This window comes from Panthera uncia (assembly GCF_023721935.1).
Source record: "Panthera uncia isolate 11264 chromosome C1 unlocalized genomic scaffold, Puncia_PCG_1.0 HiC_scaffold_4, whole genome shotgun sequence".
Lineage (NCBI taxonomy): Eukaryota > Metazoa > Chordata > Mammalia > Carnivora > Felidae > Panthera > Panthera uncia.
In genome coordinates, this window is record NW_026057585.1 from 96,578,212 (window position 1) to 96,594,701 (window position 16,490).

Consider the following 16,490-nt stretch of genomic DNA (forward strand, 5'->3'; position numbering starts at 1 on the left):
TGCTGCAGCTGTTACCAGCGTGAAAACACACACGCACGTGCACACACACACGCACGTGCACACAGAAATAAAGTTGCTCTGACTGCATTTTCATCCATTTCTCATTTCATACCATATTGCCAAATGCCTTGCTGAGATCCAAGTGTATGCTATCCATGGCATGTTTTTGACCCATCCCCAGATTGACTATCAAGAATAAAAATAAACAAACAAGAAAGGAAAAGAGCTCAGAAACGGACCCAGCCCCCTATATAGAATCCAACAACACAGGGATGGCAGGGCCTGCGCTTTTCCTTGTTCTGGACACTAATCGCCTATTAATTTGCCTCGGATCACATTAACCTTGACGGAAGTCAGAACTCATTACTGACTCAAACTGACCTTTGGGCCAGGTAACAGGCTCAGATTTTGGTGTGTTGGTTTGAACACAGGACTAACGGAAAGATTAATAACATGTGATGTATTTCATTGCCCCACTCCAGAAGAAGCCAGCATGGAGTCCCCGGGTTGGGATTTTGTGCAAAGGTCCTGCAAGGGCTGGAGACGCAGGAAGTGCTTTGAATAGGGGAGGTGGACTTACTAGATTGTGGAGCGAACAGGTGCTTCCCGCCCAGCCAACACCCCTGGCCTCCTCCTCCCCCCACCCGAGACCCAGGAGTCCTGGGTGATCCCAGAGGGATGGGAGTGGGCCCAACAGGTGACTGAGGTTGAATTTCCAGCCACCCCTCTGGGAAGCAGAATAAATCTGACTCACAGAAATAAAGGCACGGGATATTGTATCCCAGGGTCATTGATAAAATTCACACCCACCACATCTACTGCTGCCGCGCCACGGATCTCCCCCTTCTGATGTCACACAAGTTGATCTGGGGACCCAAGTAGACTCATTCATGCGAATTTTCTCCTTTGACCCATCAAAGCAGCCTTTCGATTTATGAGGATCCTAATGGTCAGCCATTTTCTAAGCTCTTCCTCCAAGGTTTAAAAAAGCCTGAGATTTAGGCTAATTCCAGTCACTGACAGGTGTTGGATCCGGCCGGCTGGAGGGTGGAGGGCAGAGGGCAGGCTCACATGGGCTACTAAAGGCCTCCTTGCCCCTTGACAGGACGCCCTCATCGGCCAGCTCTCTCCCCGCAGTGTGTTCCGTCTCCCACAAATTCCTCTGACTAGACTGGTATCCGGTCTGCATATCTCTGCTCTGTTCCTAGGGACACATTGTCAAATGCCAGCTGAAACCCAAATGTACTCTATCAACTACACGTTCTCCACCCATCAGCGCAGCGACCCTACCGAGGAAACAGAAAACGAATGCAGGACAGGACAGAGGAAGTGAGGATGACCTGGCCCGGCTGGTTCTAAGCGGTCCCTCCCGTCTTTCCTAAAGGCCCCTCAAATCCGGCCAAACCCCTATCCAGATTCGTCGGCGGAGGCCAGGCGCCGCACCCGCACCCCGCCAAATGGCCCGGTGTTCCTGCGCTGTCCTCCTGAGATTCATGAATCAGTTCACAGCAAGACAGGAAGTAGGAGAAAAGCAGAGACAACTGATAAGACATTGTTTTTATTGACAAGTCTAAAGAAAACCTTCATTGAATCAGGGGGTGTAATACAAATTATGGTGACCTGTATATAAAACCTGGCACCAAATCCGGCCTTTTAGAAACATTTATATAAAAAAATACGCGTTAAAATCTGTACCATGATGCAGTGCAGAGGCCGGATGTCACCTCCCGACACGTGTGCTTGCAAAGGTGGGTCTGGTCTGGGGATACAGGGAGCTCTGGTCCTGCGGCCACCGGAGTGAGCCCTGTGTGAGAATGGCCTGCACTGAAAAGATGCCACAAGAGCCTATCTTTGAAGGCAGGACCCCTATGAGCACCAAAATGCCACAAGCCTGGCGTCAAAACGACAGTGGTGCTGGGAAGAATGGCAGGAGAGGAGGGCCGTCCTTCCTTCTCTTGTCACTGGGCTCTAACCACCATTCGAGGATCCCGGAGCTCTGCAGTCAAACCACCTTTAACTTTGGAGGAACGTTTGCAATTTCCAAGTATGTTTTTTCCCCAAGTAGACTGACCGATCTTAAGGAACCAACTCATACTCAGCCTGCCTTTAAGGGTGAAGAACTAATTCTTGTCATTTTTGGCAGGCCGGGCCCCTGAATCACCTATCTGAAAGGCTGCTGTAATCACAACGGAAAAGCATGATGATGACGGTCTCAATCTATTTCAGTCTTGGACCAAATGCAACTGGGCAACTGTAGCCCAGAAATTACACTTTGCAGGCAATGAAGTGAAAAGCAGCATTGGAATTCCCCCATTCTGGGCACAAATGATCTCTGCACAAGGCCACTGAAGCCTTTGGGAGCAGCGGGGTCAATGCTGCTCATCTGTCTTCAAAGACGAAGACACGGTTCCTTCTCCGGCAGGGCCTTTATTCCAGCTGAACAGGGTCAGGACTGTGTCTGTCGGCTTATTCGTTCAGGGAAGAGCTGATTTCCCTGGGGCTCTGTGGAAAGTGACAACTGTCCTCAACTCAGCTGCTAAGCTGCGACCCAAACAGTCAGGCTGCACGGACAGGAGACACACAAATGGGAACTGGACAGAGATGGGGGGTGGGCACAGGGGAGCATCAGGAAAGGCAATAGGTGGGGGAAGAGGCGACCTTGTGGGCTTTACGGAGTCCGCAAGGACGGTGCCTCTACAATTTCAGGGCTCCTAATAGCTACTGAAAGGGCTGGAGTCATTCCAGTAGATTCTATACAGGGAAAACAGCTGCCCCACCAAATTCTATCCAAAAGCAGAGTGATTTTCTCAGCTGCCTCCAGGGTGGGTTTTTGTTTGTTTTTTTTTTTTTCCTTTCCCAGCCCTCAGCTTGACTATCTTGCTGCAAGACACTCAGCTGTGGCAATAAGTGAAAGGGGGGACGAAGGACAAACGCGCCTGACACACAACCCAGGCACAAAGCTGGGAGCCACGCTGGACTGCTAACGAGGGACTCTCTCTCAAGCAGTGTATTTTAGGACGCAAGGGCTCAGGGTAAGAGACGGATGCTCCTGTGTCCCGGGGCCCAGCGCCGATCGCCAGCGCATTCTGCAAGACCAGCATACCGGGAGGAAGCTGGCTGCGTGTCAATGGAGCAAGGAGGAGCCCAGTTACAAGGGCTCTTCAGGACCCGAGGCCAACCTGGTGGCTCCTTCACAAAGTCTTAGGGCCTTTGAATCCACTTTAAAGTGACCCAACAGCACCCCCTAGTGGAAATTATAAATAAAACAAGGGCCATGCTTCCAGTTCACCTTCTGATACGAGTGGTTCCAAGAGTCACCGGCAAACGGAATAATACAAAAACAAACCTTATCTTTAAAAGCATAATAATTAGAAAAAAGGTGGGAGTTCAGAAGCCTTCCTTAGGCCCCTGACTGCCAAATCAGCCTCCCTCCTGTGATTCTCCGCCTTCGACAAACACACTCTAAGGTGAGGGGGCACGGACGGGGGTGGGGAGGGCTCCCGGGACCCTCAGAGTTTGGGCAGACTGCCCGCTGGGGCCAGGACGATGCCAAAGACGTAGAAGAGCCCCAGCAGGAGGTTGAGTTTGGCAGTCCTCTGGGGCAGTTTGTTGAAAGCCTGGCTCCGGAACTGTCTCTCCAGGGAGAAGGCCATGGGAATGGTGAGCAGGGGCAGGGCCAGGCTGATGCTGCAGCGTGTGGCCAGGATGCTGAAGATCAGGTAGGGCAGGAAGAGCAGCGTGTTGTAGAGCATGTAGGAGAAGGTGGGGCCGATGAGGATGGCGAGCGTCACGATGCCGGCCTCCCTGTCGGAGTCCATGTCCCTGGTGTTGTTGGAGTGGAGAATGGCCTCGGTGCTGAGGGCAAGGGGGATGGCGTAGACCAGGGGGAAGACCGCCAGGGACCCCACCTGGACGGCGTAGGCGAACATCACGGCCAGCGGGCCGAAAGTGATGAGGATGACGAGGTCTCCCAGGGCCACGTACTTGAATCCGATTCCTACGGCCAGAAGACCCAGAGAGGAGGCGTGAGATCCAGGGCTGGAAACGGATGGCCGGGAGCAGGGAGTTCTCAGACAGAGACCACAGGCAGTCGGCGAGCTCCCTGCCCTCTGGAGCCCACCTGAGGTCGTCTCCAGTGACACAGAGGGGCAGGGAACACTCCTCTCTTAGCACCCAGTTGGGCTTCGGGTCGTCCCCACGCTGTCCTTCCTACTGTCCCCCGGCAAGTCCTACAACAAACAGCAGCGGGCTCCCACCACACGCGATTCAACGGGGGAGCCCACGGAGGATCTAAATGGTCTCACGGGCCACTCTGGTTTCTCTGTCCCTTCGCCGGCCCGTGCGAGACATCGCGTCCGTCGGTCAGTACCTCACAGAAGGCCCATCCCAGTCTCTTACTTTTCTCCCTCCTTCTTCCACAGCCTCTAGTTTAGAAAACCCACAGCGAATCTCAGGGAAATCTGACGGTGCCCAAACTCCACATAAAGAAACCTTCGTCCACATAACGAGTAAAATGGCTAAGATGAGGCTCCCATGCTGCTTCCCTTCTCTGGTTCCCATGAAGTCCAAACTAACTCCCCCCCAACTCCTCCTCCCCGACGAAGTTCAAACTAAATCCTTCCCCCGCCCGTGAACTCCTCCTGGACTGCCAACCCGCTTCAAATCCTGTCTAAACCACTTCGTCAGAACCTGCCCAGTTCTCTCCAGCGATGCCACAATCCATCCGGCCTCACCCCCATCTCCAAAGAGGAGTCATGGTCATCCTATGCCTGGAACATGGTGACAGCCATGCTTATGACCCCACCCCACCCCCAGATCTAATCTTCACGGGCAGCCAGAGGGGTCCTTCCAAAATACTGACCTGAGGCACCTGGGTGGCTCAGTTGGTTAAGCATCTGACCCTTGATTTCAGCTCAGATCATAAATTCACAGTTCATGAGGTCAAACTCTGAGCTATCAGGGCAGAGCCTGCTTGGGATTCTCTCCCTCTCTCTCTCTCTCTCCCCCTCTCTCTGCCCCTCCCTTGCTTCCTCTCTCTCAAAATAAATAAATAAATAAACATTTAAAAAAATATATAATCTGACCATGCCCTTCCTCCAACATACACCTCAAAACCCATCACAAGCTGTCCTCGGGATCCTTCACCGGCACACCTCTGGCCCCGCCTCCCTCCTCCCCACCTCACCTTAAGCTCCCCTCCGCCTCCACTCATACTTCTGTCGGTTCCCCAAGGCCTTCAGGCACGCCAGCCCGCCTTTGCCTGGCAGACTCCTACTCACCCTTCAAGACCTTAAAGACCATTCCTCAAGACAGCCCCTCCTCACCCGCTAGGCCACAGCCCGTCCCCCTGCAATATGCTCCCAGGGCACCCCAGATTTCCCCCTTCATAAAGTTCATCGTGGTTCTAATACTCAGTCTGCATCCTCCCTCAAACAAGTTCCATGAAGGCAGGGCCTGGTGTCTGGCTTGTTCACAGCTCGCTCCCCACCGTGGGCACAAAGGCTGAACTGAACACAGAGCTACAGTAACAAGCACCTGGAGCTGGGGCTGAGTTTAAGGAAAATGACCCACTCAGAGGGAGGCAGCATGGAGTGGGTGGGGTGTGGTACACACACACACACACACACACACACACACACACACACACAGAAGCTTGGGAAACCTCCCGATCTGACCAAGCTTCCAACGAGTGGCCTCAGGATCAGGAGACAAAGAAAAGTACTGGGTCATCAACTGCATTTTAACCAGCCGAAAACGATAAGGGACGGTGGTCTGCAGATGACCTAAGGCCAGGGCAGCCAAAGAATGGGTTCAGCCCAAGATCACCTTCACACTGGTAGCTGGGCTTCTTTGCAGTTGTTTCTCTTCCAGCTTTCTTGAGAGAAAACTGGCCTAGAACACAGCGAAAGCGTAAGGTCTACGACGTGTAGACTTCCTACGTTCATATATCGCAAGATGACTGCCACCACAGTATTAGCTAACGCCTCCATTTAGTTGGGGTGCTTTGGTGCTAAATGACCACCCTCGGTTCTTTAGACTGAAGCGTCCCCAGGGAAGTGTTGTCATAGCCGTGGCCCCCGGTACCCGCCAACATGCAGCAAACGAATTCCGCACTCCCCAAGCAGTGTTGTGGGAAGTCCTCTGAGGACATGCCCTCCGGGAGGAGGTTCTCTCAAGCAGAGCACTGGTTCCTGTACTAAGTTAGCCAATCAGTGTCTCCTGCAAAATCTCACACGTTGAGGGAACAACCTCTGCCCAAGGAAGATGCCAGGCAGGAAGGCTCCCAGCAGGGACCCGGCATGCTTCTCCACCAGCTGCCCACTCGTCTTTTGCTTACATGCCCAGCTCTCCGGGTGGATGTCAGGGCTGTAGCTACGGAAGAAAACACAACAGCTCCACAGCCTTGACAGCTGGCTAGATTACCCAAGAACATCCCCTTGGGTCACCTGGCAAAAGTGATGTGAGCAACGTGGAATGAAACCTGGGCCTGCAAAGATAGGCCCCCACCTTGAACAGGTCCCACACGAAAACCAACCACAAACCCACTCGAGAGCCGAGAAAGGTCTGGTAGCCTTCTTGAGGTTATGTGACGCAAGAAAACGATAGAGCCCTTGGGGAGAAAGCTGCTTCCTAAGAGTCGGGGCGGACGTATGGCCCGGGGCTCACGCGCTCCACCTGCTTCAGAATGCGGCCCACCTCGGAACTTCCCACCACCATTTTCCAAATGAGCCAACACAGTGAAAGAAAGACTGGATAAGTTCTCCACACAGCGGCCAGAATGAATTTGTTAGAACATAAATCAAAATGTTGGCAAGGACGTGGAGTAAACGGAACTCTTAAACATTGCCAGTGGGAATGTAATAGTACAACCACTTTAGAAAACGCTCTGGCTGGGCGCCTGGGTGGCTCAGTCGGTTAAGCGTCCCGACTCTAGATCTCATGAGGCTCAGGTCTTCATCTCGGGGTGGGGGTGGGGGTGGGGGTGGGGGTGGGGGTGGGGGTGGGTGGTCATGAGTTCAAGCTCCACGTCGGGCTCCCCAGCGGGCATAAAGCCTACTTAAAAAAAAAAAAAAAGAAAATGCTTTGGCAGCTTCCTATAAAGTTCAACATTCGTCTACCCTATGACCCCAGCAATTCCATTCCTAGGCATTCATCCAAGAAAAATGAAAACATACATTCACAGGAAGGCTTAAACATGAATGCTCAGGCATAAAAGCCAAAATAGGGACACAATCCAAATGTCTTTGAACAGGAGAAAGGATAAACAAATTGTGGTATGTCCACACAATGGATACTACTCAGCATTTAAAAAGGAACTACTCAAGACCACCACGCTGAGCAAAGACACCAGGCACAAGGATTCATACTGAGTGATTCCACTTATATAAGGTTCCAGACCAGGCAAAACAATCTATGTGAAAGAAATCAAATAGTGATGGCCTCTGGATAGGGTTGGGGAGAGTGGAAATTGACAGAGAAGTAAGTTTTTGAGTCATGGAAATGTTCTGTATCATGACAGGGTGTGGGTTATACAACTGCCTGCATTTGTCGAAATTCATCAAACGGTAACACTTGAGATCTGTGCATTTCACAGTAAGCAAATTATATCAATAAACGTCAATGGTTTTTAAAAAAATATATAAATCATATCATTACATAATATGCTCAATACTTTTCAGTGTTTCCCCATTTGTTCATTCAATGGATATTAAGTACTGAGTATATGCCAGGCAGTGTTCTGGGCGCCACGCGTTCAGAAAGAACAGAGATCCAAATCCCTAATCCCAGGGAGCTTACAGTTTTAAGGGGAAGACAATTAACAAAGTCTGTTATGTTAGAAGTAGTATGAACTGTGGGGTGTCTAGGTGGCTCAGTCGGTTGAGCGTCTGACTCTTGATTTCAGCTCAGGTCACGATCCCAGGGTCGTGGGATCGAGCCCTACTCTGGGCTCTGCACTGAGCGTGGAGCCTGCTTAAGATTCTCTCCCTCTCTCTCTCTCTCTCTCTGTCCCCTCCCCTGCTCATGCTCTCTAAAATAAAAAAAATAAAAATTTGTAAAAAGGAGTAGTATGTGCTGTGAAGGAAAATAGAAAATAGGAAAGGTACTTTGGGGGAAAACACAGGGTGTGTGTGTGTGTGTGTGTGTGTGTGTGTGCAGGCACTTTTATTTTACTTTACTGTATTTTATTTTTATCTGCTGCAAAAACTTTGTATTGTAATTTTAAACAGGGTAGAAAGTAAAGCCTCACAAAACAGCAGACATGTGAGCAAATGGGTGGAGGTCAGAAAGCGAATCCAGCAGCCAGAAGGAGTAAGGGGGTTCCAAGCCAAGGAAAAGCATCTACAAAGGTATAGCACGTCCTGCCTGTACCAGAAAGAGCCAAGAGGACAGTGTGGCTGGAGCATGATGAGCAGGAAGAAAGAAGGGGGCAGGTCAGAGAGCTGGAGGGAGGGGAGAGGGTGAACAGATAATGCACTGTCCTGGGGGTCACTGTGAGGACCCCGGCCTTTCCTCTGAACAAGATGGGAGCCATTAGAAAATTCTGAGCAGAGGACTGATGTAGCTGCCTTATGTTTTCACAGGACTACTCCAGCTCTGATTTGGGAGCACCCTGAAAGGCATATCGATAAAGAACCTGCTGCCATTTTTGAGGAGACGACAGCGGTGGCCGGAGGTGGTGGGACGCAGCCAGATCCCAAATGCATTTTGAAAGTGGAGTCAACAGGATTTGCTGATGGACTGGATGGGAGAAGGAAGGGCCAAGGATGATGCCCATGACTTTTAGCCTGAAGAACTGGAAGGAGGAAGCTGCCACGGAATGAGATGGGGAGAGGTGGGGAGTAGGACAGGATTCTTAGGGGCGATCGGGGCTTTGGTTTCAGACACAACGGGCTTGAGATGCCTGTGAGATCTTGGGGAGAAGCTACTGAGGGAGAAGTTAGGCGAGTCTGGGGTTGAGTGGAGAAATCTGGAACAGAGGAACACCTTTGAGAGTCACCAGGTTAACAGATGGCATATGAAGCCATGAGACTGGCTAAAAGCAGCCGGAGAGTGGATGGAGTTAGAGGAAAGGGGTCCAAGGACTGAAGCTGGAGGCTGGGAGTAAGGAACAACTAACTAGCAGGGGAGCCAGAGGCCCTGTGAGACCAGAATGATCCAGCCCTGAGTGGCCTCCCCAACAGTACCTCGCTCTCCCTCTGAATCACACTGGCCTTTCATGGATCCTAAAGCACGCTGAGCTCTCCCTGACCCCAGGGCATTAGCCTGCGCTACTCCTCCAGCCCTGAAGGACTCGCTCCCAAATCAGACCCAGTTACTCTGCCCTGTAGCTTGCTCCTCATCCTTCAAGGGCCTCTTCACCACCGCCCCATGCGCGTTCTACCACAGCACCCTACTGATTTCGTTCACAGAGCTGTTCACAGCTGGCTGCTCTGTCACACTCTCCCCCACCCCTTCCTTCTTCTCTCCCCCTCTTCACATCAGAGTGCCCCAGGTCGCAGTCCTGGTCTCCATGGGTCTCTATCAGCACTCTTTCCTCTGGTGATCTCATCCAGTCACACAACTTTATCCCTGTGCCAGAGACTCCCAAATATCTGCATCTGCAGCTTAGGCTTCTCCTTGGAACTCAGGTGCTTACATCCAGCCAGCCATCTGACATCTCCACTAGGAGATCTAATACATTAAGATGTCCCAAGCCAGTCTCCCAATTTTCTCCCCCCCCCCCAAACCTGTCTTCATCCTTCTCTAGCTCCCTTGACATCAAGTCCATCATTTCAAGTGCTCAGGGCCAAACCTCTGAGTTATGTTGAATTCTCCTGTCTCTCTCCTGCCTTGTATCTCATCCATCAGCAAACCCTGTTCACCTTCCAAATATACCCAAATATATTCAGAATCTGACTACGTCCTCCCTTCTCTACTACCACCCTGATCCAGGCCACCAAACCTCTCTTGCCTGGATTGCCGAACAGCCTCACCTTTTGGCTTCCGTCCTTGCCCACTCACCTTTACCCGTTCTCAATACCGCACCCAGACTGATTCTTTTAAAACATGAAGGTCTCCATAATCTCTGTGCTTCTCTGCCTCCCCAAACATACTTCTCTCTGGTTTTACCTTTTTACTCACTCCCTCACTCAATATCGGACTCTTGCGGTTCCTTAAACTTTTAAGCACACTCCTGCCTTAAGGCCTTTGGTAACTGCTATCCCAAGATTTGAAACATCCTTCCTCTAGATACATGCTTAGCCAACTTCCTTCTATCTGTGCTCACATTACCTTTTTGATGAGGCCTACCCTGATCAAACTACTTCAAACAGTCAGCTATGCCCTCCTTCCTTGCCCTACTTATATTTTCCCCATAGCACTAATAATATTTTCATATACGATGACCAGGGTACCAACTCATCGGGGCTTACCTGGAACTTTCCCGATTTCAACACCAAAAGTCCAGCATCTTGGGAACCACCTCAAGTCCTGAGCAAACCAGGACGTTGGTCATCCTAAATATAATTTATTATTTTTATTTTCCAGGTCTCCTCAAGATCTAGGAAATAACTTCCACAAGGGCAGGGATCTGCGACTCCTGGGTTCACACAGAACAGTGCTTGGCACATAATAGGCACTCAATACGTAGGACTTGACCACCTGACCATCACTACCTTAATCAGCCTGTTGCAAGGAGTCACACGGCAAACCAGCTGCCAGTAATTAGCTGTATAATTCTGAGTTCTTCAAATTTAATTCCTCTAAAATTTGAAACCGTGGCATCCTAAGATACGACCATCGAAAGAAAACCAAATAGAAAAATTTACATACACGGGATTCTGTGATTCCTACCATCCATAAGCCAAGCTGGGATCTTCTCAAGTCACTACCGTTTTCAAAAAGTCCACATGACCTACACGTTACAGGTTTCACCTAAATGGCCTAACTCAGAAGAGAACCTTTGGAACCTCTTCTCCAGCCCTGAAACTCCGATGCAAACCAGCAGTTTCCCGTACATGCAGCCAGGAAAACAGGCCAATTCTTACCTCCCGTGTAGAGAAAGGAGCCAGACAAGCCTCCAAAGTAGATGAGAGCCAAGTGCTCCAGTTTCAGAGGGGACAGGTAGTAGAGACAAGCGGCACAGACACAGCCCAGAGTGTAGAGGAAGACTCCAAACCGGACAACATCCTGGGGCTCCAAGATTCGGTCCACCAGGGTCCTGTCATCACTCTTTTTGTGGTCAATGCCCTTGGAAAAGTCATAGTAAGTGTTGACCAAATTGCCAGCCCCGTGCACGGCAAGGACGGCCACGGCACAACCCACCAGCAGCCTGGGATCCAGGACGCCCTGGGATCTGTAGGCCAGGGCACTGCCCAAGGCCACCGGGGTGAGTGAGGCACTGAAGCTCCACGGCCGCAGGGCCAGCACGTAGGAGGCGCATTTCTGCCTCCAGGAGCGTTGGGGAAGCCTGTCCTGCTCCGGACAGTCGTTCCCCAGCAGGTCCCTGTCCCCGACCTTGGCCGTCTCTCCCGCCTGTATGTTAATCTCCCCCGGAACGTGAGAGGCCGCCATGGAAGCTGCACGTGGCTGAAGTCAAAGTTAATAGTGAGCCACCCACGGCACAGCTACCGCTCAGCGGCGAAGAGGGGCGGGGCGGCCGGACCTGACCTTCCTTCGATTCCGCCCCGGGGCAAGGCTGGGGAGGCGGCGGGCCCCGGGGGCAGCACCGAGCCGACCAGGCAGCCCACGAGGCCCGACGGCACCGCCCCGACCTCCTGTCACCTGGGCGAAACCTGTCTCTGGACCTCAGTCCGCGGCTAGAGCTCAAGGCCGAACTGCGGCCACGCGCCTTAGGATACTGGAGCCGCCATCTTGTGCGCCAGCCTCCGAAGGCCCGCCCGGAAACAGGGACCGACCGCGCGGGCCGGGCCGGTGCTCGCGGGGCCGGGGGCGGGGCCTGGAGGGCCGGGGCGGAGCCTGGCGGGCCGGGGCGGAGCGGCGGCCCCGCGGCCAAGCCCCTCTCCCGCCGGGGGTCCGAGGCCCTCAGCTACCCCTAGACTCGCAGGAAACAGCCTCAGCATCACAGGAACGACCTCGACCGCGTGTCGCTTTACGACTTACCTAGAGCTTCCATTCACCAAAATAGGACTCACTCATTTTTTTCATTCAACAAGTATTTATTGAGCACTTACTATGCTAGGCAGCAGTGAACAAAATGGACAAAAATCAGGGAGGGCATTGAGGGCAATGACACAGGTAGAATTACCTCCCACTTTTTAAATGGGAAACGAAGCTCTGAAATGGGAAATAATGTCTAAGAAATTATTAGCTCTAGTAATAATCACCACGGCAATAATTCCCGCTTTTTATTGTGAACAATTACCATTTGCCATGTACTGTCCTGCCTGCCTTTTTATCCATACTCTAGGTTACTCACTTATTCATGCAAATAACCGTCTTCCTCCCCACTCTGTCTCGTGGCCAGCTTTGGCTCTTCATTGCCCGCCTTCTGGAAGCTTATGGGCCATAGCTGTAGCTCATTCTGGCTGGAGGGAGCCAACAGTTAAATTTTCAGGAATTTTCTGAGCCCATCATTAAGCACAGCCATTATTAAAAATTAAATTGTACCAACTTACAATTAGATAAATTATATTTAAAACAAAGTTAACAAAACTCATTACTTCCCAATTATCTCACTCCATGTTACCATTTGTTTCTTTTGTCTGTTGTCTATCGCATTGTGGAAATGTGATATAATGATGGGCTACCACTCATCTCTCCCAGCTTGGGAGGCTCTACGATATCCAAAAGACGCATCCTGTTAGAATCAATTGGCCATACGGAATTTGCAATGAAAAGCATTGTGTATTTTATTAGTACTTAGAAGTTACGCGCTAGATACATCCTTTATATTGGTGACAGTTATAATATGCACGTAGCATGTATGGACGCGGGACAGACTCCATAATTTTGGTGCCTAGTGCAAAATAAAAATGTGCAGCCCCTTGGTCAAAAAGCATTAAGAGTTTCATTAAGAGCAATACAACCTCACACAGCCCCAAAGCCAGCCCTTGTACATACAAACATACCAACATGTCCCTCCCCCCACCCCCACCTTATCAGCTAGCTGGTTGTTAAATATTTACATCTCTACTCTGTAGCACATACCTGTGATGCTGGCCAGACCCAAGTGTCCTCTCGTGCCAACTTGGACAAGAGGAAGAAGCAGATATATCAAAACCCCGGCTCCATCGTTTACCAATTCTATAACCTAATCCCTCTCTATCTCAGTTTACTCACGTGTAAAGTCTGAACAATATACAACATGCCTCCCAGTTCAAGAATGTTGAATGCCTCAATGTTCAAGAATAACAGCGATAGAATTTATTGACTGCTCACATGCGTCATAGAGGGTTTTAGGTACTTTACGTATGTTAGCATTTAACCCCACCACACTACTTACGGAGGTAAGTGCATTATAATCTCTTTGGTTTTATGATAAATAAATAGGTATACAGAGATTAAGTACCTGGTCGTATAGCTAGTCAATGTTGGAGCAAAGTTTCAGATTCAGTTAGACTCCAAGCTGCTTTTAACCACTACTTTATCATGTCTAGCAAAATGCCTGATACTTTGTAAGTGCTCAATAAATATTACTTACCATTTTAACATAAGAAAGCTCTTCGTAAACTGAAAAGAGACCTATATATGTATTGCTTACTGTTGTTATAAAACCATGTGATTGTTAATTAGAAAACAGGGCCTTATCACAACTTAGCGTGGCAAAAATCTCATATATTGCGGGTGGAAATGAAAATTAGTACCTCCATTATAGAGAACAATGTGACAATGTCTGTCGATTATACATGCATTTACCCTCTGACCCTGTAATCTGATTTCTGGGTATTTTTTTGCTATAGCTTCCAGGGGAAATATTATGTACAAAAGCATTCTTTGCTGCATCATTAGTAATAGCAAGAATACAAGTGTCCATCAACAGAGGACTGGAAAAATAAATTACCATACATCCATGTGATGAAATACTATGTACCTATATAATAACAAAAGAACAAGGGAGCTTTCTATAAACTAAGAAACATCTCCAAGATCTACTAAAATTGTTAAAAGTGCAGAACAGTACAGATAGTAACAAAAAGGGAAAATAAGAGTACGTATAAAAAGAGAATCTGCCAACACGTTTTATTAGCCACAGAATATTGCCAAACCTCTTTAATTTGGCATTTCAGAACTTCTGGAAACTTAAATATCTACAATGGGCACTTCTTTCTTTCCTTTCAAATTTTTATCTAAATTTTAGTTAGTTACCATATCATATATTGTTTTCAGGAGTAGAATTTAGTGATTTATCACTTAGCATACAACACCCAGGCTCATTGCAAGTGCCCTCCTTACTACCCATTACCCATTTAGCCCATCCCCCATCCATCTTCCTCCATCAACCCTCGGTTTGTTCTCTATCCTAAAGAGTCTCTTATGATTTGTTTCCCCCTCTCTCTCTCCTTCTTTCCATATGTTTATCTGTTTTGCTTCTTAAATTCCACAAATGAGTGAGGTCATATGGTATTTTAGACACTTCTTTTTATTACACAAGTAATTGATGGTAATGGATAAAGGAAAAAATATGCCCTCTCCATATTTCATTGCATCTTAGTTGCTTATCCCTCCCCCACCCCCGCCCTGAATAGACACATAAGGAATATATAAATGCTTCATAAGGGGTTATATTATACTTCTATTGTTGTACAGCTTGTATTTTTAAAAATGTTTATTTTGAGAGAGAGAGAGAGAGAGAGAGAGAGCGAGCACCTACACAAGCAGGGAGGGGGCAGAGAAAGAGAGAATCCCAAGCAGGTTCCGCACTGTCAGCGAGGAGCCCAATGCCGTCAAGTGCCATTTTTGCCATTGATTGTTTGAAAAGATGTTTTTATTTTAACTAATTATTTTAATTTTGAAAAGTAAGCTCCACATCCAAGGTGGGGCTTGAACTCAGGATCCTAGATCAAGAGTCACAGGCTCCACCCCCTGAACTACCCAGGAGCCCCTGGATGTTTTTAAGTGATGTTGCTTTAAAAGTATTTATTTAGGAGTAGGTCATTCAGTTAAAACTTGGTTATGGGAATGATCTTGTGAGCTAGGTAATTTTGGAAAACTGGGAAATTCTCACGAAAAACGCTTTTAAACGCACACTGCATTTCAAAGAAGAGAAATCACGGGTGCATAATTAGCGCTGGTCCCAAAGTTCTACATCTTTGCTCTCTTAAAGACAGGGCACCACGTCGCTCACACCCTGGTTACAGCGGTACCCACACACCAGGATCCGGACGGCCACAGTGTCGATGCAGCGGGGAATAATAGTAGCGATGCACCGGATGTGCGCGTGGAAGTGGCAGAAATCAACTCACGAGCGATTGGTTCTCCCAAGTGGACGCAGTCCTCTTTCAAGCCTCCTTTCGTCTGCCACTGGCCGCGTGGTTTGTCTATTTGAACAGTCCCCGCCCCCTAGAGAAGCCGGGTCCCAGGCCTCACTTCTCCCTCATTTCTATTGGTCTGCCTTCCAGTCCATCTTCTCCTTGCGCCTGGCGATTGGTCCTCAGCTCTAGGAGTCCGCCCTCCCTCCCGCCCGGCTTAGAGGACAGCGGGGAAGGCGGGTGGTGGGGCCGGGGGCCTGAAGCGGCGGTACCCGCACAGGTGGCGGCAGCCGAGGCCTTGGCCGAAGCCGCGCGGTGAGTCTGGGGCCTGGCACCGACCCCTCTAAGGTGGAGGAATCTCCAGACCCAGGGTCAGCCTGGTCCGTTGGGGGGGAGGGGGGGTGCCGGGAAGTCGTCCGTCTGGTCCGTGAGGTCCCTACGGACTTGGGCGCCGTCTGAGCCCTTGACCCCCACCCGGCGAGGCAGCACCCACCTCCTTCCGGACCCCCAGGAGACCCCCGGACCCCTCAGCCTGCCGTGTGTCCCTGGCGCGGCGAAGGGCGGCCCATCAGCTCCGGTACCGCCGGGCGCCTTTGGGTCTCCATGCCCCGCAGTCACCCCATCTTCCGAGCCACCTACAGGTTGTCCTCAGAGAGGAGCAACGTCCGTGTGTGCCCCTTGCACTGCACCCTGGGGACCTCTCAAGGACCCAGTCCCCAGAACTGAGCTGGGTTCCATCCTGGGGTTTCATCCTCTCTGCCCTCCCCACCCCCATCTCCAGTTTCAGCCACCCCAACTTTAACTTCTGCCAGCCGTCACCAAGACTCTTAGGATATTGGACTTACAAGTATTTTAGTTGAATTCTGCCTGGAGCAGATGGGCCTGTGGGCCTTAGACCCTGTGAAGATACTCTGGTTTCTTCCTGAGAATGAGAATTCCTTGCCAGCCTCCCTCCCCCTCATCGCAGAGGCGGGGCACACACCCCTTCCTAGTTTTCTCATCAGGGATCCTTGGGTTTCCTCTCCCCTGAAGGATGACATTTCCTTCTGCAGCCTTTTTCTTGGCATTGAAGTACTTAAA

At 50.2% G+C, this 16,490-nt stretch overlaps 2 protein-coding genes across 3 annotated transcripts in view; one reads left to right on the forward strand and one right to left on the reverse strand.

Annotated features, from left to right (window-relative positions):
* Window positions 1–1,542: 1,542 nt before the first annotated feature.
* Window positions 1,543–11,876, reverse strand: UBIAD1 (UbiA prenyltransferase domain containing 1). Of its 2 annotated transcripts, none has more exons than XM_049618103.1 (2): window positions 11,028–11,876; window positions 1,543–3,997 (listed from the first exon to the last, which is right to left on the reverse strand). In XM_049618103.1, exons 1-2 carry the CDS (start codon window positions 11,551–11,553, stop codon window positions 3,510–3,512), a joined length of 1,014 nt encoding a protein of 337 aa, XP_049474060.1. In that variant the 5' UTR covers window positions 11,554–11,876; the 3' UTR covers window positions 1,543–3,509. The 2 variants fall into 2 exon arrangements, 1 of the variants encoding a protein (XP_049474060.1); XR_007454927.1 differs by having other exon boundaries at window positions 3,910–3,997; window positions 10,413–11,876.
* A 3,750-nt stretch (window positions 11,877–15,626) lies between these two features.
* Window positions 15,627–16,490, forward strand: part of MTOR (mechanistic target of rapamycin kinase) — a 132,841-nt gene continuing 131,977 nt past the window's right edge. The window contains exon 1 of the mRNA XM_049618104.1: window positions 15,627–15,725. The gene's annotated coding sequence lies outside the window, so the exon portion shown is untranslated. The remainder of the gene's footprint in view (window positions 15,726–16,490) is intronic.

Excerpts from the sequence above, each read along its gene's own strand:
- UBIAD1 (XM_049618103.1), bottom strand. The coding sequence starts at position 11,553 with ATGGCGGCCTCTCACGTTCCGGGGGAGATTAACATACAGGCGGGAGAG. Across the intron at positions 3,998-11,027 it reads CTCCTTTCTCTACACGGGAG|GAATCGGATTCAAGTACGTG; the intron begins GTAAGAATTGGC and ends TTCTGGCCGTAG.